Source organism: Dama dama, chromosome 18, assembly GCF_033118175.1.
Source record: "Dama dama isolate Ldn47 chromosome 18, ASM3311817v1, whole genome shotgun sequence".
Taxonomy (NCBI): Eukaryota; Metazoa; Chordata; class Mammalia; order Artiodactyla; family Cervidae; genus Dama; species Dama dama.
The window spans coordinates 91,993,267-92,020,839 of record NC_083698.1 but is presented as its reverse complement, the minus strand read 5'-3'; the positions used below and the strand labels follow the sequence as shown (position 1 = coordinate 92,020,839).

The 27,573-nt window shown below is 42.3% G+C and overlaps 1 protein-coding gene across 1 annotated transcript in view; it reads left to right on the top strand.

The window, feature by feature from the left end:
* Positions 1-22,861, top strand: part of CHCHD3 (coiled-coil-helix-coiled-coil-helix domain containing 3) — a 286,824-nt gene extending 263,963 nt beyond the window's left edge. The window contains exons 7-8 of the mRNA XM_061165830.1: positions 8,489-8,624; positions 22,131-22,861. Of these exons, the coding sequence (XP_061021813.1) occupies positions 8,489-8,624; positions 22,131-22,154 (160 nt within the window). The 3' untranslated portion in view covers positions 22,155-22,861. The remainder of the gene's footprint in view (positions 1-8,488; positions 8,625-22,130) is intronic.
* Positions 22,862-27,573: the final 4,712 nt, after the last annotated feature.

Below are 27,573 nucleotides of genomic sequence, written 5' to 3'. Positions count from 1 at the left end.
ACTCCGTAGATTACCCTCAGCTACCTCCTCGGAACAGCTGTAGCACTTCCTGATGTACACCCCCTCCCTGGACCCACCATACTGCCTGCTCTTACCCGTGAGCTTTATGAGGGTGTTTCTTTTACAGATATGAGTATTTCTCCCTCCTTGTGTTTCTACACACCTTTACCTCCCCCTTCACTATGTGTTCACCTCTGTGATGTCCAGGTGGCGTTTTTCTGCCTGGCCACTTCCTGGAGGTTTGCTGGCATGGCCTAGGGTGTCCTCTTTGGGGTTTCCCTCTTGGCAAGGGTAGACCCTCAGCCTCCGCCCCTTCAGATCGTCACCAGGACAGGAAACATACAGGAGGCCCAGCTCTAGCCCTCTTTCCACTCCTCATTATTAGCACTCTGACACTTCTGGGGCTTTCCTGATAGCTCAGTTGATAAAGAATCCACCTGCAGTACAGGAGACCCTGCTTCGATTCCTGGGTCAGGAAGGTCCCCTGGAGAAGGGCTAGGCTACCCACTCCAGTATTCTTGCGCTTCCCCTGTGCTCAGCTGGTAAAGAGTCCGCCTGCAATGCGGGAGACCTGGGTTTGATCACTGGGTTGAGATGATCTCCTGGAGAAGGGAAAGGCAACCCACTCCAGTACTCTGGCCTGGAGAATTCCATGGACTGTATAGTCCGTGGTGTCTCGCAAAAAGTCGGACATGACTGAGTGACTTTCACTTAAGGCAGATCAGTACGGATAATTTTTTCCTTTACTTGTCACTGCAATAAATACATTTGCAGTTCTTTCAGTTAAAGAGAGTCAGACACATTCCTCTCTGGGTGTACCTAGTATGTGGATCTTTCAAAATGTTAGTGGAAAGAAGAGTATCACCTAATGTAATATAACACGCTATCTCATTACAGACTTAAAATTTTATCTTAACCCAGTTTTTTAGACTGTGTCACAGTCATTGAGATATGTGACAGTTTTGAAATGTTTTAAACTGTTCTTGAGTTTTCTTAGTAGTAAAAGCACTCTCTCAGATTTGATCACCGCAGGGAAGAGGTAAGGGTACTGGCATGTAGTTTTATGCTTGGGTGACTCAAATGGAATTTCACCAAACATCTCACCCCCCAGTCACTCCTCAGCTGAGAAAGGAGCATAGACAGTTCATCCCAGAGGGTAACTCTTTTTGAAAAATTATAGGTGCCTAAAAATAGGGGCTTAACATGGAAAGTGTGTGCTTGACCATATTTCTGCACAAGCTGCAGGTACCACACTGCTCAACTGGAAGATGCTCTTGATTCTATGCTACTACAATAGTTAGATTGCATTGATGAAAATGATATAATAAGTCCTATGAAATAAATATTGCTCCAGATATGGAAGGATTATCTCTGGAAGGTTGTGTCTGGTGTTCTGTCAAACTTGATCTTGGCATGTCTTCATTTCAAGTGTCCTCTTTCAGGAAAACCTGCTAGATTTCAGGACTGGTGCCCTCCCGTTGGCTCTACAGGGGACAGCCATGTCGGCTGTATCCAGCTCTTCCTCTCCTAAGCCTGAGGACTTGAGCAGGAAGGATGCGTGGTGAACCCTTCCAGAATTTGGAAACAAATGCCTGTTTGTTCCAGGCCTGTAGGCTGGAACTTGCAGCCTCTCCCTTCCCTTGTCCTTCCTCATGGATGGGTTAGCTGCTCAGCCTGTCCCTCTGCTCTCTCTCCATCTGGACTGATATGGCCCATAATGCCTTCCCTTTCTTCTCCAGGAGTCACCTCAGATTCTGGAAGGTTCCTTAGCGTCCCAGTATCTTAGCGTTCTACCTTCCCCATCTTATTCCAGCTCCTCCTATCTCCCTCCTGCCTCCAGATCTGGGCCTTGATCTAGGACCAGTTTCTCCAGTTTTCTCCTTCCTGGCCATATGAAGTAGTAAAGCAATGGAGTGGTTGCAGAAGTGTTAGTCACTCAGTCATGCCTGACTCTTTGCAGCCCCGTGGACTGCAGCCCACCAGGCTCCCCTGTCCATGGGATTCTCCAGGCGAGGACACTGGAGTGGGTTCCCATTTCCTTCTCTGTGGTTGCAGAAGGCAGTCCCTAAGTAGGGAATATGATGGAGACTGAGTAATTCTGAAAGTTACCACCACAGCCCTCCTACCAAGACGAAGCAACCAGAAACCTGTCTCAACATTTGTTTATTGTTGACAGATCTGAAACTGGGCTCCTGGCCTCTGGTTATTTCCAGGGGATCCCCTACTTGACTCAGAATTCGTAAGCTGTTACTGTGTGTGGCTACTCCCAGCTCTCCAAACCATCTGCTGGCAGATGTCATGAACATAAGCACTAAAGTTTGCTCTCAGAGAAAGCAGAGGCATCCAGAAGGCTTGGAGTCACCAGACTGTGGGTGTATTCACCCATGGTCTGAGGAGGTCTGTTCTCTCCATCTTGGGGCCTGTCTCTATATTCCAGGTACTATGGACAGGTCTTCCTGCTGGCTTGAAAGTTACTTCAAGAGAATCCTCAGGCCAGTGCTCACTTGCTGTTCACTGGTAATGGATGTCCACTTGTCTGGAACATTGTATGTTCAGTTTCTGTTCTGCTCAGAGTCAGAGTTCTGTTTAGCACTTTGCTTACAACTTATCGTTCTCATTATAAGACTGTACACTTCTGTCTCCTGTGCCGCCAACCACCGCCGCTCCCCGCCCCCAGTTTGGGAGTCAGTGGAAGGCAAGGAGCACATCTTATTCAGCACCTACCATGGTGAATGGCATGTAATGTATCCTTGATAAATGTGGCTTAATGTTTGTTGGAGTAACTGAGTAGACAAAGAGATGAAAGAACTAGCTCCCATATTTTCCATCCTTAGCCCAATTTCAGTGAACATTCTAAAGTAGCAGGATCGGGGAAATGGAAATAACTCACAAAACCTCCTAGGTAAAATAACTTAATGTCATTTAAAATTTTGTTGGTATGAATGCAGTGGGCTCCCTAGGTGGCACAGTTGGTAAAGAATCCGCCTGCCAATTCTGGAGATGTAAGAAACACTGGTTTGATCTCTGGGTTGAGAAGACCCCCTGGAGAAGGAAATGGCAACCCACTCCAGTATTCTTGCCTGGGAAATACCATGGACAGAGGAGACTGGTGAGGTACAATCCATGGGGTCCCAAAGAGTCAGACATGACTGAACATATACATACACACACACACACATGAGTTCAGAGTACTATATAGATGCATGTATTTAAAATAAAAGAAATCCAAGGGCAGTGCATTGTGTATGTTCAATATTAACATTTTCTCAGTTGTCTAATTAAAATTATTTTATAAAGTCAGATTTGCCACGTTTTAATCAAAATAAAATCATGAGAATGGTGATGATCATGGTCTGGTGCTTTTCCTGGCCTTAAAGCCTTATTGAGATATTTAAAATAAAAGTCATTTGGTGTGTGTTAAGATGACTTGGTCTCATTTACACACTGATGAAGCCTTTGGAGGTTCAGATTTAACATTTGGTCCTGGACGTGTCTTCATTCTACAGCTTGTAGGTCTTTTGATGGGGCAGAGAAAATTTTTTTGATGAGGTGATAGACAAACATCATAGCTAGTGTTCATTTTGTAAAATAAATAATTTTAAAAATCTTTTTATTTTGCTTTTTAAGATTTTATAGCAAAATGTATATGAAGACAAACTGAAGCAGAGAAAGCAAGCAGCTTTTGGAGATGTTAAGCTGCTTTCAAACTATAATTGTGGAAATTTGATTACAGCTCAGATAGAAACATCATTAATAAAGATGGTTAGCAGTTATTAAGAATGTCAGAAAAGCTTGAAATTGAGTTGTTTTTCAGATCTTGCATTGTTAGAAAGAGGCTGTTTACATTTTATTCTGAAAACCATTGTAATTTAAAGTAAAATTAAAAATGAAAAAACTTAATAGGAGATAATGAATACATTTGAGAGAAATACTTCCTTTATATTACATTTATGATAGCTTTATGACACATGATAAGAGAGATTAGTAAATTACTAAATATTGGCAAGATGCTTGGCAGTTTTACTTTTGTGTTGTGAAAGAAAAGCAGAAAGACCCTGGACTTAGCAATCTAGTGAAACATTATTAGCATGGAATTACAGGTTTTTTTTCGCATTGTGCTGCAGAAGTTAGAGCTCAACATTTCACTCCCTGGATGTGTCATGTACCTGCTTTTAATGTAATAGGTAATCGTTTAATGAGGCCACCAGATCCCACGAAGGATGCATCGTTGCTACCCTGACAGCCATTCTCGTATCCACCCTGCACTTAGAATGGTTTTTGTGTTCCTGAGAGCTTCAGAAATTGTGCCTGCTCACTTTTATATGACTTCTTGAGCCTTCTGAGTGGCGTGAGGAGGGCTATCTCCATATTTTTTTCCCTTCTCTGAAATTACCTCATTATCCTTGTGGTTTATATTAGAACTGAAAAGATGGGTAAGTAGTTTCCTTGAAATAGAAAGCTCAGACCCACATCAAAGAAGTTTCTAAGACATGAAAGTAGGAAAGGCAGCAGCCAAATCAACAGATAGCTCTAAAACAGATAACCAAGTAGAAACGTATTATACCAGAGCCTTAAGAAGAGAGTTCTGAATACGGCTTGTTTATCTCAACTTCATTTTTACCAAAGTATCTTAATTTCTCTTTGACCAGTTAATTCCCAAGTTACAGGAAACTCTTTGAAGGAAATGATCAGAAACAGTAGTGATAATTTTTGTCCATCACCATGATATTTTAAGAACTTAGCCTTCACTGGGGACCCCCCCCCAACCCCCGCCGAAGTTTCTACAATGGATCTGTCATTGTTATAAGAAAAAATACTTGAATGTTATTTTCTAAGCTACCTTTTCAATGAATATTAGTGTTAAACATTAGCAAAAAAAAATTGATATGTTACTGGCTAGAGAATACCTATCAGAGTGCTTCTTTGCTGGTGTTCTTTATCCAGATATTTGGTCTCTAATTCTGCCATTGGATGCTATGAGTGAGGTCCTTGGCCTGAAGTGCCACCATGGGGTGAAGTGGGGTGGGGATGGGAAGGGCCTAGCCCCAGCTTCTCGTGCTGGTGAGAAAGAGGGAAGAGACAGGGAACAGACTGGGAGTAGACCAGAGTACAGAAGGGACAAAAGGGGTAGAGAGACAGGTGTACAAGTGGTGGGATCCATCAGAAGTCCCCAGTAATTTCAGATTCACTTAACTGGATTTTTTTTTTTTTTTTGAGTAATATATATTTCCATGTGTCAACTGTATTCTGCCAATTCCTTTTTGGTATGTTTCTGGATAACTAACTGTTCTCTCTCTCACTTCTTTATTTATAGTTTTGAGTTCTCCAAATATTTCATCTTTCTCTTTTGTTGTTCACTATTTTTGTTAATCTTTTCATACCAACAAATTAAATTGTTTAAGTGTCTCTTGCAGCTAAGATTTAATTTTCCTTCTTGGGTATCTTGAAATTCTGCCTTGTGTTATTTTTACCTAATAGTGGCTTTTTCCATCAGCAGGAATGGAAGCAGTCAATAAAAATCAGTTGCTGACTCAATGACTCTACAGAGGGTTTACTATAATGCATATTGGAAATGACTTTCAAACCCTTTTCCTGAATGGAAGGTGCCATGCTTGGGTTTTATGGCCTTCTAATGTTAGACAGTAATCTCATTTAGCATTTTCCCAACGTGAAAACAGTGCATTAGGGCAGTATAACAAGCATTGCAGATCAATACAGAGACAGAGCTTTGCCCTTACAGATTAATCCAAGCAAAATATACCAGAGTCTAGTCCAGGAACTGGAAGATAATTACACTGCTTCCCATCCTCTCTTTCCCCCATTCTGCCATCTAATCATCAATACAGGCTGACATGTATACAGAAAGGATTTCAGAAAATGTCTAATTTGCATGTGCGCACACACACACACTCACACAGACCTAACTACCATACAGGAAATCAAGGGCCCTGGAAGTGAGTAGTATTGATTTCTGGTGATAAAAGTATGTTTTGACACCTTGCAAATCATAAATAACTCATGGACTTTAACTTGCAGGACTAATAGCTAAACCCAAGATAAATGCTTACTTATACCTTAAATAATCCCATTCTAAGGAGCCCATAGTATTTGATGAATGAATCCTATTGTGAGTAGTCTTTTTAGAAGGGGATAAAACTCTAGCATCTTCCTGTGATGAGCAGTATGTGGCAGCTCATTCTTTTCGGTCTTTTACTGCATATTAATGGGGAGGGGCAGCCTATCTGGTCGGGTGCTTCTAGCCTTCTCTCCCATCTCTTCTCCTGCTTTAAATCCAAGGTATATGGAGGGATGTTGGTCCTCAACACTGGGATAGAATGTAACCCTGCTTGCTCTTCAGCTGTTAGAAGCATTAGTCGTACACATGCTTGTCTCGGCTCACCTGATGCTTAATCCTGTTTTATTATTTGTTCAGATGTGTGTCTTGCTATAATCAGTCAGTCGTGTCTGTGCTTCTACCCTTTGAAGCACAGCTGACTCCTCTTAGATACTGATGTTCATGGTAGGGGATTAGGGAAATCCGTGTCCAGAGACATTCACAGACATCTGAACTTGAGAATCTTAAAGCTAAGATGGGATTGGACTTAAATTCTGTTCTTGGGTATTTGGCAAAACAGTAAGGTAATGAATGGAAAAGTACAATGTTATCTCCCTGTCTTCTTTTTCAGAGGGTAGTAAGAAGTAAATTCCCTTAGGGACCAGTAACGTGGTTTGCATTTCAGTTTTCTATTCTAACTCTCTCTCTCTCTCTCTCTCTCTCTCTCTCTCTGTCTATATATATATAAGCTTAGTGTTGGATAAAGTAATGAGAAGACAAATCTTCACCCAGGGGTTTCCTTATTGATGAGAAATATTTCTCCTGTGTTCTCTAGGGGTATTTTAGAACCCATCAAATTTAAAATAATGCTATTTTCAAGATTACTATGGAAATAACAAATTTAAATTTCGAGAAAAGAACTGGTAAGAAAGGCTAGAACCTTTTGTATTAAACAAACTGATTTAAAAAAAAAAAACTCCCTAGATTAAAGTGATAATATATATATGTTTTTCTGTGTGTTTATTCCTTATAATACAAGTTCCTCTACCATTTTTACAAGAGTATTTCAGTTTTGTTTGTATAATCCATTTGGTATATTTTATTATTACCATTTTTCAAGTGTATATTGTCAGCTTTTTGGAAGCATTTATGTTAGTACTGCATATTCACTGAAAGCACTCTAAAGTCTTGAGGTTTGTAAGTGTAATTAGTAAAACTTTAGCTCAGGAAATGAAAAAAAATTTCTGTCCACTCATTTGTATTCTGCACAGTTTATTGCATGCCTTCTATAAGAAGGATCCATGGCAATAGCTGAGATCACAGAGAAACTAAGATGCAGGCAGTCCCTGCCTGGGTTTTGCATGCTAGTAAATCACAGCCGACTGTAGTGCAGTCAGTGTTAAGCACACAGTGAAAGAAGTTAATACAGGCGAGAGGGTCATCATAAAGGGAATGATAGACTCTACTGTGGATGGAGAGAGCTAGTGAAAGCCATATAGAGGTTATACTTCAGTACTTAGCTCAAGGTTTGAAGATGGGTAGGTGTTTTCCTAGAGAAGAAAAAGGCAACCGACTCCAGTATTCTTGCCTAGAGAATCCCATGGACAGAGGAGCCTGGCAGGCTACAGTCCATGGGATTGTGAGAGTTGGACTTGACTTGGCAACTAAACCAGGTGTTTTCCAGATGCGTAGAAAAGGGTGAGGCTTGGGTGCAGAGCATTTCCAAAATCAAGAGCAATGGAGCAAAGACATGGAGGGATGTGGAAGAACCAAACCCTGAATGTGGTCTGGTCAGGCTGCAGCTTGTATGGGGTGGGGACTGAGGCAAAAACATAGGCAGGAACCTGGTCCCAAAGGACCTGCCTATTGACCATGTATGTATTTCATTTGGAAAGCAGATGCTGTCTAGACTTCCTGTGAGAAGGAACCTTTTGGGAGGGTAGGAGTGGAGGGTGAAAGCTAAGAGAGAGAGACCAGAGATTTGTGGCTTGAATCCAGGATATAAATGATTAAGAATTAATGTAACAACAGTGAGGATGGAGAAAGGACTGGGCTGCAGGATCTCCAGCTCTGTGACCCACCGGAGGTGGGGGCGGAAGAGAACATCAGGCTCCCAGGTTGCCGACCCGGCTGCCTGGGCTGCAGAGTAACTGGCCCCATTCACGTGGTCGCATTTTGGGTTGGATAGGAGTGCTGCTCTGTCCAGAGAGACTCATGAGGGTGTCAGTTAATAGAATGAATTTCATGGTAGTCACTTATCTTGTGGAATATCTTTCTTAAAAGGTCAAAGAAAATTATTTCTCTTAAAGTTTTTTTTAATTATTATTTTTTCATTTGCAACATTTATATATTGATGCTTTACATATTTTTTAGCCTTGATCTTCATTCAAGTTGAAGCCCATTTGTCTCAGTGGTGCCTTTTTTTGTTTCCAGGCGGTATGAGTATCACCCCATCTGTGCTGATCTGCAGGCCCAAATTCTCCAGTGTTACCGCCAGAACACCCAGCAGACCCTCAGCTGCTCAGCTCTGGCCAGCCAGTACATGCGCTGCGTCAATCAGGCCAAACAGGTGGGTGTACGAACCAAGCTACCGGGGGCACCAGAGGAATAGAAAGACTGCCATCCAGGGCACTGGGAAGGCCTTGGTAGGTTAGCATGTGTGACAAGCTCTGTGCGGTCACGAGTTGATTAAGCTTTCATCCAGGTGGTGGTAGGAAGAGTCCATAATCTCCTTGTGTTCCACCTGCAGAAAAAAGAAAAGATTTTACTTAAATAATACTTTTTCTAGTTGCCCTGAACTTTTGTCCTCTACACTGTAATTGTGTCCTTAAGGTCATTGCCCCATATTCTGGGCCAGTAGTCAAAGCCAGCAAAGAGGAAGGATACGCATTAAGGGGCCAACAGCTTCAAGTTCATAAACATGTAGTAGTCATGCCGAGGGCCTGGTTTAAAAAAACAAAAGGCAGACACAGAATAGAAACAACCCCTCCACACTCCCCACCCCCCAAACGCAAGCACCTGTCAGTTTTCTGCCAGCTGGTAGAGCCCACTCAGTTGGGCGGGGAAAGAGAGGCCAGAGATGGACTTAGGAAGCAGTTCCCATTGCTTCTGTGTTCCATAGCCACATTCTTCTGATCTTTCATAGCAGAATAATGGATGATCACAGGACGTGTGTTCTCCCTAATTTATGTACTTTAGAAAGCCAATGATAAACCCTGAAGCAAATTAACAATTCTGGCAGGTCACATAATTGCCTATCATTTAACTGATTTAACAGTTGGATATAGGTGGTCCTGAGAGATGAAAATTGTTGGAAACCGTGGTTCTTTCTGCTGACAAACTCCCTAGAGTTGACCTTGTAACCCAACTAAATCTAGTGTTTGAGTTGCACAGCATGCCTTCCCTAAGTCTAATTTGCTGTAGTTATAATAATGCCAGTTAGTATAAATTTCTAACATGCTGGAAACATGGGAGGGTCAGTATTGTCTGGATAGCTGGAAAATAACAGCAAAACTAGTGGAAAAAACTGGAACCAAGATTTATTAAAAGCCTGTGTTGTCTTTAAAGACCTTGTGGCTTGAGGCTTTTATCTGTTTCACTTCTGTGGCACTTGTCTGACTGTCCATAGTGTGCCAGAAATTCCTTTCTTTCAAGGTTTTTAGTAGAAGTAATGTTGCCAGTGCTCAGTTAGTTCATTTTATTTATCAAAAATAGCTTCTGATATGCTCTTAACAGCCTCCAACCAGCTATATCAATACTGACTAAAGCACATGGAACCTGTAAGTTGGATTCATGGATTTTTCTAGCTTGATGTAGGTGCTGTATCAAGGTGAGGGTGGTAGTCCGTGCACAGAACGGCGGGGACAAAGTGTGTATTTCAACACCGGCGTCTTGTAACACAGGTGCCCATGTCCACAATGTGATCTGTAGCATCACTGAAGCAGCGCCTGCAATGGCGTCCAGAGTATTGACTCCGTCCTGATTGTCTGGGTTGTGTTGAAGTGTCTATACACCACCTGGTGAGATCAGTAGCCTACATTCATAGAGTAAAACAAAATTAACTTGTGACAAATCAAATGTACCATATGGTACAGCAGAGAGTTTGAACTGGGCAAATCTGGGTTTGTATCCAAGCCCTGTTTTTTAACCAGCTCTGTAGCCCTGAGCCTTGTGAAGTGAGGTCTTATCATTTACAGTGTTGTGAGGATTCCATTTCTATAGAATATTCAGCGAGTCTAAGTTTTTTCCCTTCTTGCCTCAATTGTGCCAAAACCAACTTAGACAAATTGGCCAAAACAGCAGATCACTACTAGTGATTCCCAAGGGGACCTCCAGTCCTCCCTACCCCCTCTCATCTGCAGTCTAATAAAATGCTATTTTCAGTGAGTGTGTTTCTGGTGCCTATTGTTTTTGCAGCTGTTATATCCAAGTATTAGAATTGGCACATATAACACTAGGTAGTATTAAAATGATATGTCCACAAAACGTTTTAAACCTAAGATGAGCGGCATTGAAATGGGAAGTAACCAGGAAACAGTAACACCCTGTATGTCTATAGATTTAGATTTCAAGGTCATTTCACATCCATCCTCTTATTTGTTTTTTTATGACAACTTGAGATGTAAATAGAGATGGTTTTATTTTCACCATTTTACAGTTGAGAGAATTGAGACCCAGGGAAGTCATGATAGTAAATTTAACAACTAGACCAAGATAGAGCTTGCCATAAAACAACAAATTTAAAAATAAATAGTGTTTGGCTTTTGAGTTGGGTGTGTGAAGAGACATCCAGTATCTACGAACTCAGAAATAAAGTGGTGAGGGAAGGACAATAACGATGGAAGTGAAAGGGGAAAACCTGAAGATTGAATGAAGTCGTCTTTGAGACGGAAAGTAACAAATAGAGAGGAGTGGGATTATGAAGACTAAGACCAAAGGTGCAGTTTAGCGCTGTCCTGTTTTAAGACCATGCCAGAATGGCCAGAGGGGGCTACATCAGTATTTCCTGAGCAGTCACTTTTCCGCTAACACCATGTTTTCCCATGTGTGTGAAGTTAGCCCAACTTTGTGACCCCAGTTCTGCCCCTGTCGTTAGAGACTTTGGTCAGAATACATGGTCCTGATCCTTCATTTGTTGTTACAGTTCCTGACCAGTCAACACCCCTTCTCATGTTTCCTTGTTAACTCCAAAGAACAAGTTGAACATGCTAAGATACTAAACATAACAGCAACCCATTAGGTCATGTTGTCCATTTCCTGCTCAGTACAAGAGTTTTCCCCTTGGAATACTTCCAGTAGTCAAATCCACTCCACTTTTAAATGACTCATAAGATTGGGCTTTCACTGTTTCCCTTGGGGCATTGTTCTCTAGACTAATAGATTTCACTGATAAGAAAATTTCCGGATATTCCTTAGCCTTACTTTTCGTTTCTTATTCATCCATTTAATTCGCATCAGTCTTTCTTTAGCTAGTCTTAAACAATTCCTCACGGTCAACACGAGACATTTTAGACCATTACTTCCAATGTATTAAGTTATATTTTCTTCATAATGGTAAAGAGATATTAAATTGCTGTAATTATTACTACTAAGACTTAAAAGCTACTGGCTAGCTTTATGAGATACAGCATTTAAAAATATAGGTGGACATTGATTGATAGACTTATGTGTCTTTAATTTCTCTTATCTGCCTAGCTTCATAGCTTTTTTTTTTTTTAAGCCTTATAACCTTCTATAAACTCATCAAGATTGAATTACCTGTTCTTACCGGCAAAGCCTGATTCGCATTCAGTCTTGCTTTCATGTACCTCACAGGAGAATGGGAGGGAGGGAGCAGCGGGAAGCCAATAATACTGGCCCACTAGTGGGCCAAAATGTGCCCAAGTTCTGCTTACAAAGGGGATGTGTAGAAAGAGCCTGCTCCCCAGGCTGCACGGCCCTGCTCCCTGGGACCCCCTTCATTGCCCCTCAGTTTGTTTGCAGAGTGTAGCTGCTTTGCAGGTAGCAGTTCTAAGCTTTCCAGCTCTTTCCCAGCCCTGCTGCTATTAACAGAAAGGTACAGAAGCTGGCTAGATTCTTGAGCATCCTGTGCTCGCCAGAGCGGGGAGTTTATGGGGACTGCTGGAACACTCCAATCTAGTCACAGTGACCTGGGCTTCGGTTTCTCCTTCGGTAAATTAAGGATTTGAACTCAGTGATCCACAAAGGCCTCCTAGCTGTTACGTATTCCACGTCTGAGAGCAAGCGGCAGACCGCACAAGCGCCCAGGTTCCTGAGCCCCTTCACAGTAAGAGACATGAGCTCTTTGGCACAAGCAGTGTCTCTGCTTTGGTGACCCCCAGCATTTGTGCCTCTACTTCTTAGACTTTGCTGTCAGCCTTGAGCTTCCCCCTCTGGAAGGAGAGCCACGCTTCTGATTGGTCTGCGTGTTGCCTGATCCTTCATTAAAGTGGGTACTCCTAGCAGCCCCAAGGAAGCCAGGGTGGCAGAATGAACTGGGAGGGGTGAAAAGAGTCTCACAGTTTCTCCCAAGTCAGTGGAGTGAACAGTGGTGCTCTCTGCGCTGCCTGGCAGAATAGAGCCCCCGGACTAGTAAGCTGAAGTGGAGAAAGCAGGCCACATCCCTCAGCCGGCTCCAGGCTTCTCTGTCCTGGACTGGCTTCCACCCTGTGCCCCACAGACCGTGGGTGGTAAGGGATTATGGAAATAGAGCAGGAAGCCGGCTCTGGAGAGCCAAGGAAAGACCAGACTAGAAATAAAGGCCAGACCCAGGAGAGGCCCATGGGACAGAGGTGAGCAAGGAGGCTGGAGTCAGATGATGGAGGCTAGACAGAACTCCTGAACTGGAGCCAAGGTTTAAATCAACAAGTGGGTAGTGGAGCAGTGACCAGGCTTGCAGCTCAGCTACAGGAAGGACTGAAATGAGGACATCTTATCAGTGAGTCAGCCCTGCCTTCACTTAGGCCTATGTGCTCAGCCCTGCTCTCATTTGGGCCTGTGTGCTTCTGCTGACTTCTTTGAGGAGATCAGAAGGTTATTTGACCCAATAAATGATCCTAATATGAAGTGACTCCTTTCCAAGACTAGTGTACCTGATTCTCTGTTTTGAAAATATAAGCAGCACCTCCAGGCTGTGATTGTCCTCCAAGATCAGTGCCTGTAGAGGAATTTGCCGTGGCACGATGTGTCGGTGTTCTTGAGAACAGTGTATTTTATCTTCCCTTGTACTTGGATTTACACTAGATCAGGGATCGAGGACATACATGCCTGTCATTTGAGTATGAACAGCACCTGAAAGGTAGCTTTCACTTTAGAAATCAGAATTCTTGAAAGAAAAACCTAGTGTTCAGAGCAAGCTGTGTTTTATCGTTGTTTTAAGATGAGCTATAAATTATATGCAAATGGTTTCATAGACTCAAGCTGTTAGAGCTCGAAGGACATAGAAATCACATAACCTAATCACATCTCATCACTTGGAAAAATTAGCATCCAAAGAGTTTCAGGGGTCTGTAGATGGGGCAGAGTCCACAGCAGAATGGCTTGATGCCAGACTCAGTACGCTCTTCCCTGTAATGTCAGATCACAGACACGGATGATCAGATTCACCAGAGGAATGTCTTTAAAATACACATGCCTGGTCCATCCCCAAGAATCTCAGGTGGGACCTGAACATCTGAATTCCCAACAGATTCCTCATGCGTCCATGGAGTCTGAGAACCACAGCTCTAGAGCCCCATTGGCCTGAACCGTGTGAGAGGTCTTTAGCCTCAGAGATCTTGCCAAGTCTGACTCCCCACTCTCAGGAGAGGCAGAGCTGCCAGTCACAGCCTCCTGGGTCTGAGCCACCTGCAGAAGTCTCATCAGATTGACTAGTTCCGTTCTCAGCCTCAGCAATAAATCAGATGTCTTAGACAGAGGGCAGGAGCCCCTGACAAATAAGTTCTGCTCTCCCATCCTCTTGCCCCCACTGCAGCTGTGCATGTGTGCTAAGTCGCTTCAGTTGTATCCGATTCTTTGTGACCCCGTGGACTATAGCCCACCAGGCTCCTCTGTCCCTTGGATTCTCCAAGCAGGAATACTGGGGTGGGTTGCCATGCCCTCCTCTAGGGGATCGTCCTGACCCAGGGATGAAATCCAAGTCTTGTTATGTCACCTGCATTGGCAGGCGGGTTCTTTACCACCTGGGAAGCCATTGCAGCTTTAAGTGCTGCCAAATGAGGAACCACACCCGGTTTTCCTGGGCGGGAGGGAGGAGAGAGGTGCCAGGCGAGGTAACAGTCCCCTGGCCAGCTCACACTTGTGACTGGACCCTTCCTTGGCTGTGCTGCTCCCAGGCACCCGCTCCCCTCCCCTGACTCAAATCAGAGACCCGTCTCCTTAGGCCGTTGCTTCCAATGCACACACATGTCCACCTTCAGGGAGCACCAAGATAAACTAGAAGGGTTCACCTTCTGAGAAGGCTTAAAAGGGAGACTGCTCTTATTGTGTCTGAAGGCTTGTTTGTCATCACCACCTAATGACGTTTCTTGGAGCTTCCCTCATAGCTCAGTTTTTAAAGAATCCGCCTGCAATGCAGGAGGCCCCACTTCGATTCCTGGGTCGGGAAGATCCTCTGGAGAAGGGATAGGCTACCCACTCCAGGATTCTTGGGCTTCGCTTGTGGCTCAGCTGATAAAGAATCTGCCTGCAATGCAGGAGATCTGCATTCGATCCCTGGGTTGGGAAGATCCCCTGGAGAAGGGAAAGGCTACACACTCTAGTACTGTGGCCTGGAGAATCCCAGGGACTGTATAGTCCTTGGGGTTTCAAAGAGTCAGACATGACTGAGCGACTTTCATTCACTCACAATGACGTTTCTTAATCACCTAGTGGGCCACTTATCCTCAGGGGGACGCACGGGCGTTGAGGAGAGCATTCCCATCCTTCCATGGGACCCCCCTTCAGATTTGGAGTCACATCAAAGCAAATGAAATTCCAAAGTTTAGATTTCTTACTCCAGCCTCTTCTGTCACAGGAGTCCTTTTCTAAAGCACCTTCTGAGAGTAATAGTTGCTTTATGACATTTTCTTTAAAAAAAAAAAAAAAAAATCTGGTTTTAATAGAAGAAATAGTACTGTGGTAATAGACTCTTATTTTTCTTAATAGGCACTTCTTTTCTAGTGTTTATGCTTCAAGAGTTAGAGTGCAGTATGTTAGTGTTTTGTCTGTTATTACAGCAAGTTGTATAAACAGTTAATTACTTGTAACTTAATTTGAATATCACACAGAGAGCATTTGTCATAAGAAGAGATGAAACTAGACCCAGGCATAAAAAATTTAACCTGCGTTTCCTCCAAGAAGGAAGAATAAAGAACAGCACTTGCTGGGGGGAAGAGACAGATACTGAAAACAAAATAAGTTAGCTAATCGGATTTTCAGGTGGCCAGGAGTAGTACTTGGCACACAGACGAGGCACACTTTGTGCTTCTCATAAATCGAATTGATTGATAACTTTCCCTTACTTCTCACAGTCTTTTCCTCCTGTCTTTGTCACTCCCCGTTCCTCCTCGGAGCTCCATTCTCTTCCACTTCCCACTTTTCCTGTCCCTCTTTAGTGAAAACTCAGGGTTGTCAGGACACATGTCTGTTTCCAGGTAAACCTTTCCCTGGTAAACCTGCCTTCTTCCATAACCCAGCTTTACTAGGTCTTTTGAAATCCTGGTGAGATTCTGGGTAAGCTCAGAGAGACAAGCACTTTGAGTGGTTTTTTGTTTTTTGTTTTTTTTCCTGCACTGTTTTTTTTTTTGCTGCGCATGAATCGGGCTTCTCATTGCAGCGGCTTCTCTTGTTGCGGAGCACTGGCTCCAGGGCGCTCGGGCTCAGCTGTGGTGGCACACAGGCCCACTTGCCCAGCAGCATGTGGAATCTACCCAGACCAGGGATCGAACCTTGTCCCCTGCATTGGCAGGTGAATTCCTAACCACTGGGCCACCAGGAAAGTCTGGTATCTTTTTTTTTTTTTTTTAATAAAGACCAGGAACACTATTTTTATTGTCATGATAGTTGTGAGTAACCCAGGGTTACTGTAATTCCTCTTACATATATGGAGAGGACCAGTAGTTGACACACTGCCAGTGATGTTCCGCCCCTCCAAGAAAGCAGTTGATGAGATCACTATGTAACTAAAATATTTGAGGAAGACCTTTAAGATCATCTTAATCAATGGAAGTGACATGCAACCTCTTGTCCCCAGGGGCCCTGCTCCTGTCTGACAGGGTGCATTGCTAGCTTCTTCCTCAATCAGAGAAACTTAGGAAAAGAGCTATGCGGGTGCCTGAACCAGTCTCTCCTTTGGGTAATTTACCCAGCTGTTGATAAAGGCGTTTCCGCAGGCCCCACTACGTGAATGATGAGCAAATGCCAGGAATTTCTTTCTCCACATTAAGATTAAGTGTTAGCAGTTGCTTAAATGAAGGAAGCAATTTTTTATAACTTGCAAATCTTCTCCCTCATTCTTTGGGGGAATTTCCTATGTTAATTTATGCAGTGTTAAATTTATGCAGAGTTGAAATTCAGCCCAACAGCAGCGACTTACAGTACCTATACTGGAAGCTGACTGATATGGACCCTCTCAGGCCTCAGGAGCCCTCCAGCCAGAGGTCCTTGTTCCTGGATTGGGACAGGTTTTTATTGCATACTTGTGATACAATAAAAACACGAAATGTTTTTACCAATTTGTTCATTGAAAAAAATTTCAACTTGACATTGTGTTTGTGAATGTCTCTGACAGAAATGAGGTGGTCTTGTACCACCTCCACCACCCATTGGTGGCAGCTGAGTGCAGTTTGACAACATGTGTATAGACCAGCCCTGGAAGACACAGCCTCACCCCCTGTGTCTTCAGGACTTGCCTGGGAATCAGGTGAACTGCCGTGCTCTCTTTGAGGATGCAGTTTTTAATACACATAGCAAGGTATTTTGTGACTGTGGTTACTTCTTTTGTGTTTTATATTTGTTCAAAAATGTTCTTTTAGTGTCTTCCTGGTAAACTGGCCCATGATCCTCATACCATTCGAGGCGCAACTTGTCTCTCTTAAGAGAGTCTGACATTCTTAGCATTATGTGACCGGGCTGAAAAATTACCCTTCTGTGTTCAGTCAGGGTTACAGGGAGGAGAACAGTAAAAAGGTTCCCTAGACTCTTGCCAGTACTTTTAGCAGTTGCTTTCGATTATATTGTGGTCACTGTGGGTCATTTTGTAACACTGGAAAAAAGGTACGTGGTCACATGACTATTGCTACCACTGTGAGACCTGAATCTAGAATGAGGCATAGCCATGTGGTTTTGAGCAGGCAGGTAACAGATTATAACCTGCAAAGTGATCATTTTCTTTAGTAACTAAATGCCCTTACATAACCTCAGTGTAGATCTCTTTACACTGACTTCCGTTTTGTATTAATAAATGATGTTGTGGCAAGGTTGTCTGTACATCTGGAGTTTATAGAGGTTCCGGCGTCTATAGTTGGAGAGACTTTCACAGATCAAGTCACAAGGGTGTGAGGATAAATGATAACTGTGGCATTGCCTGGTCTGTCTTACATGGTAAGTGCTTGATTTTTAAGCTTTCAAACAAATACAGAGCTCATACTTGAGTGATGGGTCTGAGAGAAGCCTCACGTTCTGGTGTTAATTCTACAAGACGATTCTCTGTTGAGTGAAGTCTTCCACTTGATCTGCTTTGTCTTTCCAGTTTTCTCTAGACGCATCTAGCTCTTCTGATTCACTTCCTTCTTGACTGCATCATTGTCTTTTCTGACCATTTCTATATGAGTCCTCTACACACTGCTTTTATATCTTTCGTGCCCGGTGGACATTGGCTTCTTAGAAACCTGTCATCATGGACACTTCAGGATAACCTTTAGGGTATGCTCTTCACCCTGTGCTCCTTTGACCCAGGATGCTTATTTGTCCTCCTTTTCCTTTTCATCCCCTTTATTTCAGTCTCCTTTCTTCATCTCTATCCTTAAATCTTTATCTCTAAAGACCTTTGAGCTCTTTCCCAAGCCCACAACTTCCCTCTGGACCTTTCCTTCTGGGATGTTGCATCATCGTCCCAGACTCAAAATTAGAGTCGTCTTCCTTATTCCCAAAATGACTCCTCCCGCTGACTTCCCTGTATCTTTTGGTCACACCACCTTTCTCCCTGTCACTGAGGAGCCTTCATGCCTAAGGTCTCGTCATTGCTTCCCACCCCCCTTCTATTGTCTTTTTATCACTATTTCTTGTTACCACCCTAGCTTTATTTCTAAACTGTCTCCTCCTGGTTTTCCTGCCTCCACACACTTCTCCACTGAAGCCTTTGTGCTAAGGATGTCAGGGTAACCTTCTTAAATGACATTTTCCTGTCCAAAAAAAAACAAAAAAATTTGTTGGATTCCCAGGTTTTTTCAGTGGCCAACAAGGATGAATCCCAGCCTAACATTCACAGGGGGCCCTTTTTATACTCTTTTCCTTGGTACATCCTGAGTGTCTGTCCTTTCCTCTAGCTGGGCCTGTCTCTCCTCCATTCTTCATCCTATGCATAATGGGTTTGTCCCCTCCTCTTGAGTCTTTACCAGTTCTTCCCTGCCTCATCCCTCCCCGTCTGCAGTCCTTCTGTCTGTATATTCTGTCCATAGTGGAAGTTCCATCTGAGGCACCTTCCTTGATCACTCCAGCTGCAAAGAGTTATCCACTTTTGAAATAGGCAGTGCCACTCTGCTTTTGAACTAATACCTTCTCTGGAAGAGTACACAAAAAACTGGGAAATAGGAGAAAGGGAAAAAATGGCTTTGTCTTATGTTTTCTTTTGTTCTTGAATCTTATACTGTGTACATGTGTCATTTATTCAGTAAAATAAAATTTTAACTTATTTAGCATATTATTTTTTAAAACAGCAAGTTATTACTCTTTTTTTTTAAGTTATTACTCTTTATTATGCCTCTTTCCTCATATCACCTAACTCAGTATAATGAGTACCTAGTAGGAGCTTGGTTAAGAAGTTGGGTATGTGAATAAGTGGCTGGAAGTGTGAGGGATGGAAGGAAGACAGCATGAACAAATCAGAGGCAATCTTGGGCCTGACCCAGACTCTTCTTCTTCAGTAATTTCAAAACTAAAGAGGAAAGGATCACTTTTGTCTTCTTAAAGTGTCCTAAAAAATAGAGACACTTTATCTCTAGCCCCAGCTAGTTAAAGTTTTAATCTGATCATTAAAAATTTTTGTTCATTTGTTTAGGATTTTGTATATAGAAAATCCTGAAAACCTAACCAAGAAAACTGTTAGAATTGATCAACAAATTCAATAAAGCTGCAGAGTACAAAATTAAAGAAATCAGTAGTGTTTCTATACAAAACAGTACATTTTCTTAAAAAGAAATTGATCCCATCTATCCCTTGTAGCCCAGCTGGTAAACAATCCACCTGCAATATGGGAGACCTGGGTTCGATCCCTGGGTTGGGAAGATCCCCTAGAGAAGGGAAAGGCTACCCACTCCAGTATTCTGGCTTGGAGAATTCCATGGACTGTATAGTCCATGAGGTCACAAAGAGTCAGACACGACTGAGCGACTTTCACTTCACTTCATTGTAACATTAAAAAAACAATAAAATGCTTGGGAGTATTTTTAACCAAGGAGATCAGAGATCTCTCCTCTGAGAGCTATAAGACATTGATGAAAGGAATCAAAGAAGATACAAATAAATAGAAAGGTATTCATTAATTGGAAGAATTAATGCTTCTAAAATGGCAGTACTAACAAATGTCATCTATAGATTTTTTTCAGTCCCTATCAAGATTTCAATGCTTTTATATATAGGAAATATATAAATAGGAAAAAAAGAAAAAAAAAAACTTCTAAAATTTTTTGGAACCACAATAGACCATGAATAGTCAAAGGAATCCTGAGAAAGAAGAGCAAAGCAGGAGGTGTCATATGTCCTGATCTCAAACTGTACTCTGGATCTATAATAATTAAAACAGTGTGGTGCTATCTATGGTATAGACACATAGACCAGTGAAACAGAATTGAGAGCCCAGAATTAAACCCAAGCACATACAATCAAATAATGTTTGACAAGGGAGCCAAGAATATTCAATGGAGAAAGTCTCTTCAATAAATGGTACTGGGAAAATTGGATATTCATGTGTCAAGGAATAAAAACTATAGACCCCTATCATATACCACTCACAAAAATTAACTCAAAATTGATTAAAGACTGAAGTAAAAGAAAACATAGGATAAAAAGCTCCATAACATCAGTGGTAATTAGTTTTTGGAAATTGTACCTAAAGTACAAGCAACAAAATAAACAAGTGCGACTACATCAAACTAAAAAGCTTGTGTACAACAAAAGAAAAGTGAAAAAACAACCTAGAGAATGGAAAAAAATATTTGCAAACCCTGTTTCTGATTAGGGGTTAATGTCCAAAATAATATAAAGAATTCATGCAACTCAGTAGCAAAGAAAAAGATCCAATTAAAAAATGGACAAAGGATCTTAATAAACATTTTTTCAAAGATATATGAATGGCCAACAGATATATGAAAAGATATTCAATATCACTAGCCATCAGGAAAATGCAGATTAAAATTACAATGAGATATTACTTCATACCTGTTAGAATGGCCATCATCAAAGAAACAGGAGATAACAAATACTGCATAAATGTGGAGAAAAGGTCACCCTTGTGCACTGTTGGTGGGATTATTAAATTGGTGTAGTAACTATGGAAAACAGTATGGAGGATAGTAAGAAAATTAAAAGTAGAACTGTTATATCATCCAGCAATTCCACTTCCGGGAGTATATCCAAAGGAAAAAAACCACTAACTTGAAAAATACATCTGCACTCCCATGTTCATAGTGGGATTATTTACAATGGTCAAAACATGGAAACAATCTGTTTCTATCAGTAGATGAATGGATAAAGAAGTTGTGGTACAGTGGAATATTATCCAGCTATTAAAAAAAAACCCAAGGAAATCCTACTATTTGCTGCAACGTGGGTGGATGTTGAAGGCATTATGCTAAGTGTAATAGATTTGACAGAGAAAGACAAGTCTGTATGATCTCACTTTTATGTCATATCTATAAGAAGCAAAAAACAAAACACCAAGCTTATAGAAAAAGACAAATTACAAGACATGGCAGGTGTTGTGGGGATGTGGTGTGGTGGAGGTATTGGAGGAGGGTGGTCAGAGGCACAAACTTGCAGTTATAAGATAAATAAGTACTAGAAATGAGTTACACTGCATTATGAAATAGGAAAGTTGTTAAGAAAGTGAATCTTAGAGTTCTTGGTACAAGGATAATTTGTGTCTTTTATTTTTATTGTATCTGTATTAGATAATGGACATTAACTAAACCTATTGTGACAATCATTTCAGAACATATGTAAATCAAACCATAATGCTGTATACCTTAAACCTTATACAGTGATGCGTGTCAATTAATTCTCAATAAAGCTGGGGAAAAAAGAATTCTTCCTGTGTACTGTTCCTCACACCCACCCACACAGATAACTAAATAGAATGTAGGGGCCATTTATGAAATGTGGGAGTACTTACTTAGATGTGTGTAGCTCCACCCAGCATTGTGAGTTCATGAATAGGTGCACCCTGCCTTGAGTGAGCAGTTTAAGGGACAAGATCTTGACTTTAACTGAGAGTTGCCCTCTCTGCCCCACCCCACTGCCCTTGCCCCCTTGGCAATAGCTTTCTCCCAGTCCATGCCACCAGAAAGCTCCCACACATCCCCAAATGTCCAAGGTAGTGAGACAGCTCCCCCCGTACCCTTAATCTCACAGGCCAGGCCGAGTTCACCCTTAGGGTTCAGTTGGATATGGTGGGGGGAGGGCTTATTTGGAGATTATTTGTGATTCAGTAGTGGTGTTCATTAGAAGTAGTCATATTTCGAGGCTAGAAAGCATATGCCTTCCTATACACGTTTTTGAGGTGGATCTTTGAAAAGCAACACAAACAGTACTTTGTACTTCCTGCCCATTTCTGGTCCCCTCCTTCTGGTGGTAAATCTTACGTTTTCTCTTTCTCTTGCAGAGCATGCTTGAGAAGGGAGGATAAAATCAACTTTTAGAAGAAGGAAAATTCCTTCAACGTTAATTCCAGAGGTGGAACATTTTTTTTTTTTTCCCTAGTAAGAAAGCAACCCATTTAAAGAGAAGATCATTACAGAGAAACATCGGAGAGCAAGTTCAGCAGAAGCGTATCACGGTTTGATCAGCAGCAGTTTGCAAAGCCAAGGCCTAGATCAGGGATCATCCGCCAAGGACACGGCGCGGTGTTAATAAACCCCATTTATGATGATTACAAAGAAAGGCAGCCCTCTCCACCGTGTGTACTTTCAATTCAACTTCCCCTTCTAACCAGGCTCCATCATTTGGTGAACCTGGGCTCCCACAGAGCCGGGGCTTGGAATCAAGGGCTGAGGTCCCTGGAGTGGGGAGAAGAAAAGGCCAGATTCCCTCCATCTCCGGCCAGCAGTGTTGGCAGAATTGGCTCCACTGTGGCATGTCAGGATTCTCCCTTTTCCTTTTCTGCCTTGACTGTCTAAAAGCTACTTTATTTTAACTTATTATGGTGATCATGTAAGAAGACAAAAAGAAAATGTACCTCTCTTACTGGAATAATGTTTCTGATTACAAGTGAAATAAGGCATTTTTTTTTATAAACATAAAGGCAGCCTGGCTTCTGCAACCTCTCCTCTATCATGAATACCAACATCTTTACTTCACTCACTATCAATAATAAATATATTTTCTGACAAAGACTGTCATAGTCTGGGGCCTTGTGTGTGTGTTGTTGTTGTTGTTATTTTTTCTTTTTTTGTTGGGTTAAGTGGTTATCCTTATGGAAATTGAGTTGATTTATAATGTTATTAATTTGCATTTGTGTGGTACCTTTCCTCTAAAAAGCTCCAACACATTTTGCAGAACCTCAGACAGGCAAAAGAGGGTTATAATTTGCTTCCCGGGTAGGTAGGATTCAATAAGATCTTTACAAATTGCATGAACCTTCCTTTCTTTGAGTCATCCTGCCTGGGGCAAGCACTAGTTCCTGGGTTAGGCACTTCTGACCCTGCAATACTAGAAAAATGTTAAAAGGAAAAAGAAAAACAAATTAACCCTGAGAGCTTCTTCTCTTTCTGATTTTATCAAAACTTCCTGATTTTAACTCTCACTTTTCTACCAGCGAATTGGTGTTTCTGCACTGGAAGTTGGAAATGAGCATCCATGCCGAATGGAAAGGTCTTTCTGGAAAATGAAGAAGGGAAAACCAGTGCTCTGTGATGTCATCTAAACATCTGTTGACAGTAGACGGGCTCCGGAGTCAGGTGCATCTGTGTTCAGATTGTGGCTCTGCTGCCTACCACCTGGGGGACCTAGCTCAGCTGCCCCACCAGACTAAGCCTCAGATTCCTCAACTGTTAATCAAGGGGAAAGGCAGGAACCTGCTTTGTAGGCTTATGGGGAAGAGTCAAGATGCTTTCCACATCCATTCAGTCAGGTCCATTGTTGTTGGATATGTGATGATAATAAAACGTATTTGGAGTTGGGGGCATGGAAAGAACATCCACACACCTTTTGGAGACAGTTGGGATGCATCTCACATGTCAGGAAAATTTCAGCCAGCCCCCCTTAAGTGTCAGCGTGGCTTCTCATGCATCTGAATTCCCAGGTTGGCTCTATTTGTTTGGCATCTTCGTGGACACACCCATAAACCTGATGTTGATTCTGAGTGACATTGGGGACACTCCTCAAATCATTATTGAAAGGCTCTGTGACTCTTGTTTAATGAAACTTTTCTTTTTGTTAAATGATGCAAAAGAAGCTGCATTCATTTCAGCGTGAATGAAGGAAGCCTTGGTAACTTGAGCAGCGGCACATTCTGTCAGGAAGGCATCCAGGTAGCTGCCTGGGAGAAATAATAGGTACACATAAACAAATGTGTACACGGTGACTTGCTGCAGTGTTTGCAAATCAGCTAACTCACAAATTCCCTCCTATACTGCTTTGTTTTGCAATTTAGAGCCAAGAACTTGGCACATCCCAGGCTGCCAGTCTTGTTGGCTGGCAGAGAGATACAGCACAGAAGAGTCAGGCACTTCACGCTGGTTAAATCCATGAAAACAGGAGGTGGCTTGTCAGGGCATCTCTCTCCCAGCACCATTATTAACTTCTCGTCCAGATAAGCAAGGTGCATGCAAGAGGGAAAGACCACACTTCAGGAGAAATAAAAGGTGAAATGATGCCTTTTCCTGCACCTTGGAGCGCCCCCTGTGAATTGTATCACAGCTTTGCCCAGGTCAGCTGTTAACCTCAAAGACAGCTGTTTGGGAAGAATGTTGTGATCTGTGTCAGGCTCATGGGAGCGACACATTCCAATCAGTATCTTCATTAAGGAGAACATACCTTGAACCACAACAATTTGGCTCATGAAGCCAAGAAGAATAAAGTATCTTGAAAGCTGGTCAGATGTTATCACACTAAACTAATGTCTGGTGAACTTCTAGAAGACAGCAGGGTCTGATCAGCATCAAGTCCTGCCTTTGGAAAGTCAATAACATTACAGAAAATGTGCCAATGTGCAATGGTTTAAAATATTGACTGACCGTTATTAATAGTGAATGTGGACTGCTAAAAGTCAGGCGCTGGTGGCCTGCTCATCCACCAGTGAGACTCCTCTCCATAGCAGCTCTAAGCCGCTGGTGTTTTGCTTCTAACTGAAAAAGCAGCCAAACATCCGCTTAGGAGTCCAGGCTTAGGAGTCAAGAATCTTGGCTTGACATCTTTCAGGCTAAGACACGGACAGGGAATTAAAGGGAGGGGATAAGGCCATACTGTCCGTAAGAGAGAACACTGGCTCTTGGCGATCCAAGCTGTTCTCAGCTTGACATCTTTCAGCCCACAGGTATAATTGCTTTCACCAGAAACCTGCAGGATAATTCTCTTTCCCCCGTTTCTGTGAGTTGTAGAAGCTGACCCTTTGAAGATACAAGAATTAGAGCAGTTGAACAATTCAAAGAGTAGCAATGACTTACTGTGATGGTTCTGTTTTGAGTTACAATTCTTGATAAGCTAATACTTTAAATGAACAAGTTAATGTATATTTCTTTGTCATGGCTCCCCTATGTTTACATCTATTTCTCAGCTTCCCCCTAATTTAGTCGTTCCATCTTTATCTCCTTCTCTAGACTCTTCCGTGTATTTAAACTTTTCTCACCATTGTTAGCCTTCCAGGCCCACCTCCTGACACATTCGCCATTATCTTGGGTACAGAATCCTAAGCTGTTGGTCTGAGTTCTGTGCTCTGACCCATTGGATCGAGTCACTTCCCCTCTGGTTTCTCTGTTTCTTTGATTCTTTTCCATTACAACAAGTGATTTTATTTCTTCCCATGCCTTGCAGCATGTGGGATCTTAGTTCCCTGACCAGGGATCAAACCCATGCCCCCTGCATTGGGAGCTTGGAATTTTAGCCACTGGACCATCAGGGAAGTCCCTGTAACAAGTGATTTTTGATACTTCCCTTTCTTCCCCAGCCGCCTAGTTCTAGTAATATATTTAGAACTTACTATCTTCATGACCCAGATAATCACAATGGTGTGATCACTCACCTAGAGCCAGACATCCTGGAATGTGAAGTTAAGTGGGCCTTAGAAAGCATCACTACAAACAAAGCTAGTGGATGTGATGGAATTCCAGTTGAGCTATTTCACATCCTGAAAGATGATGCTGTGAAAGTGCTGCACTCAATATGCCAGCAAATTTGGAAAACTCAGCAGTGGCCCCAGGACTGGAAAAGGTCAGTTTTCATTCCAGTCCCTAAGAAAGGCAATGCCAAAGAATGCTCAAACTACCGCGCAATTGCACTCATCTCACACGCTAGTAAAGTAATGCTCAAAATTCTCCAAGCCAGGCTTCAGCAATACGTGAACCATGACTTTCCAGATGTTCAAGCTGGTTTTAGAAAAGGCAGAGGAACCAGAGATCAAATTGCCAATATCTGCTGGATCATCAAAAAAGCAAGAGAGTTATAGAAAAACATCTATTTCTGCTTTCTTGACTATGCCAAAGCCTTCAACTGTGTGGATCACAATAAACTGTGGAAAATGCTGAAGGAGATGGGAATACCAGACCACCTGACCTGCCTCTTGAGAAACCTGTGTGCAGGTCAGGAAGCAACAGTTAGAACTGGACATAGACCAACAGACTGGTTCCAAATAGGAAAAGGAGTACATCAAGGCTGTATATTGTCACCCTGCTTATTTAACTTCTATGCAGAGTACATCATGACAAATTCTGGGCTGGAAGAAGCACAAGCTGGAATCAAGATTGCCGGGAGAAATATCAATAACCTCAGATATGCAGATGACACCACCCTTATGGCAGAAAGTGAAGAACTAAAGAGTCTCTTGAAAGTGAAAGAGTAGAGTGAAAAATTTGGCTTAAAGCTCAACATTCAGAAAACTAAGATCATGGCATCTGGTCCCACCACTTCATGGCAAATACATGGAAACAGTGGCTGACTTTATTTTTTTGGCTCCAAAAATCACTGCAGATGGTGACTGCAGCCATGAAATTAAAAGACGTTTGCTCCTTACAAGGAAAGTTATGACCAACCTAGACAGCATATTAAAAAGCATAGACATTACTTTGTCAACAAAAGTCCATCTAGTCAAGGCTATACTTTTTCCAGTGGTCGTGTGTGGATGTGAGAGTTGGACTATAAAGAAAGCTGAGCGCCAAAGAATTGATGCTTTTGAACTGTGGTGTTGGAGAAGACTCTTGAGAGTCCCTTGGACTGCAGGGAGATCCAACCAGTCCATCCTAAAGGAGATCAATCCTGGGTGTTCATTGGAGGGACTGATGTTCAAGCTGAAACTCCAATACTTTGGCCACCTGATGCTAAGAACTGACTCATTTGAAAAGACCCTGATGCTGGGAAAGATTGACAGCAGGAGGAGAATGGGACGACAGAGGATGAGATGGTTGGATGGCATCACCGACTCGATGGACATGGGTTTGGGTGGGCTCCAGCAGTTGGTGAGGCCTGGCGTGCTGTGATGATTCATGGGGTCGCAAAGAGTCGGACACGACTGAGTGACTGAACTAACTATCATTTAGTCTTTTAAAATTTTAGTTCTTAGTTTATAAACAGGGCAAATAGAACTTTTAAATTCTTGGGGTTGGGGGAAGCCCTAAATTTGTATTTAGTTCTCTGTGGCCATTGATTTTATTTTTTCTTATAGTTTATGATCTGCATTAGAGAAATGGTTTCTCATCATTTGCCCCAAGGCATTTAACCAGGGGGCAGCTGTGTCCATTCTGAAATGTTGCCTTAAGAACTTGTTCTCTTTTTGTGCCAATGAAACCCATAATACAGACCACCCCCAGAAAAAGAGCCTGTTATGCTGTTGCTGTTAACGTGCATTTGTCTGAACAACACACAGGCTGGTTAATTCAGGTCCATCATTTATTTTA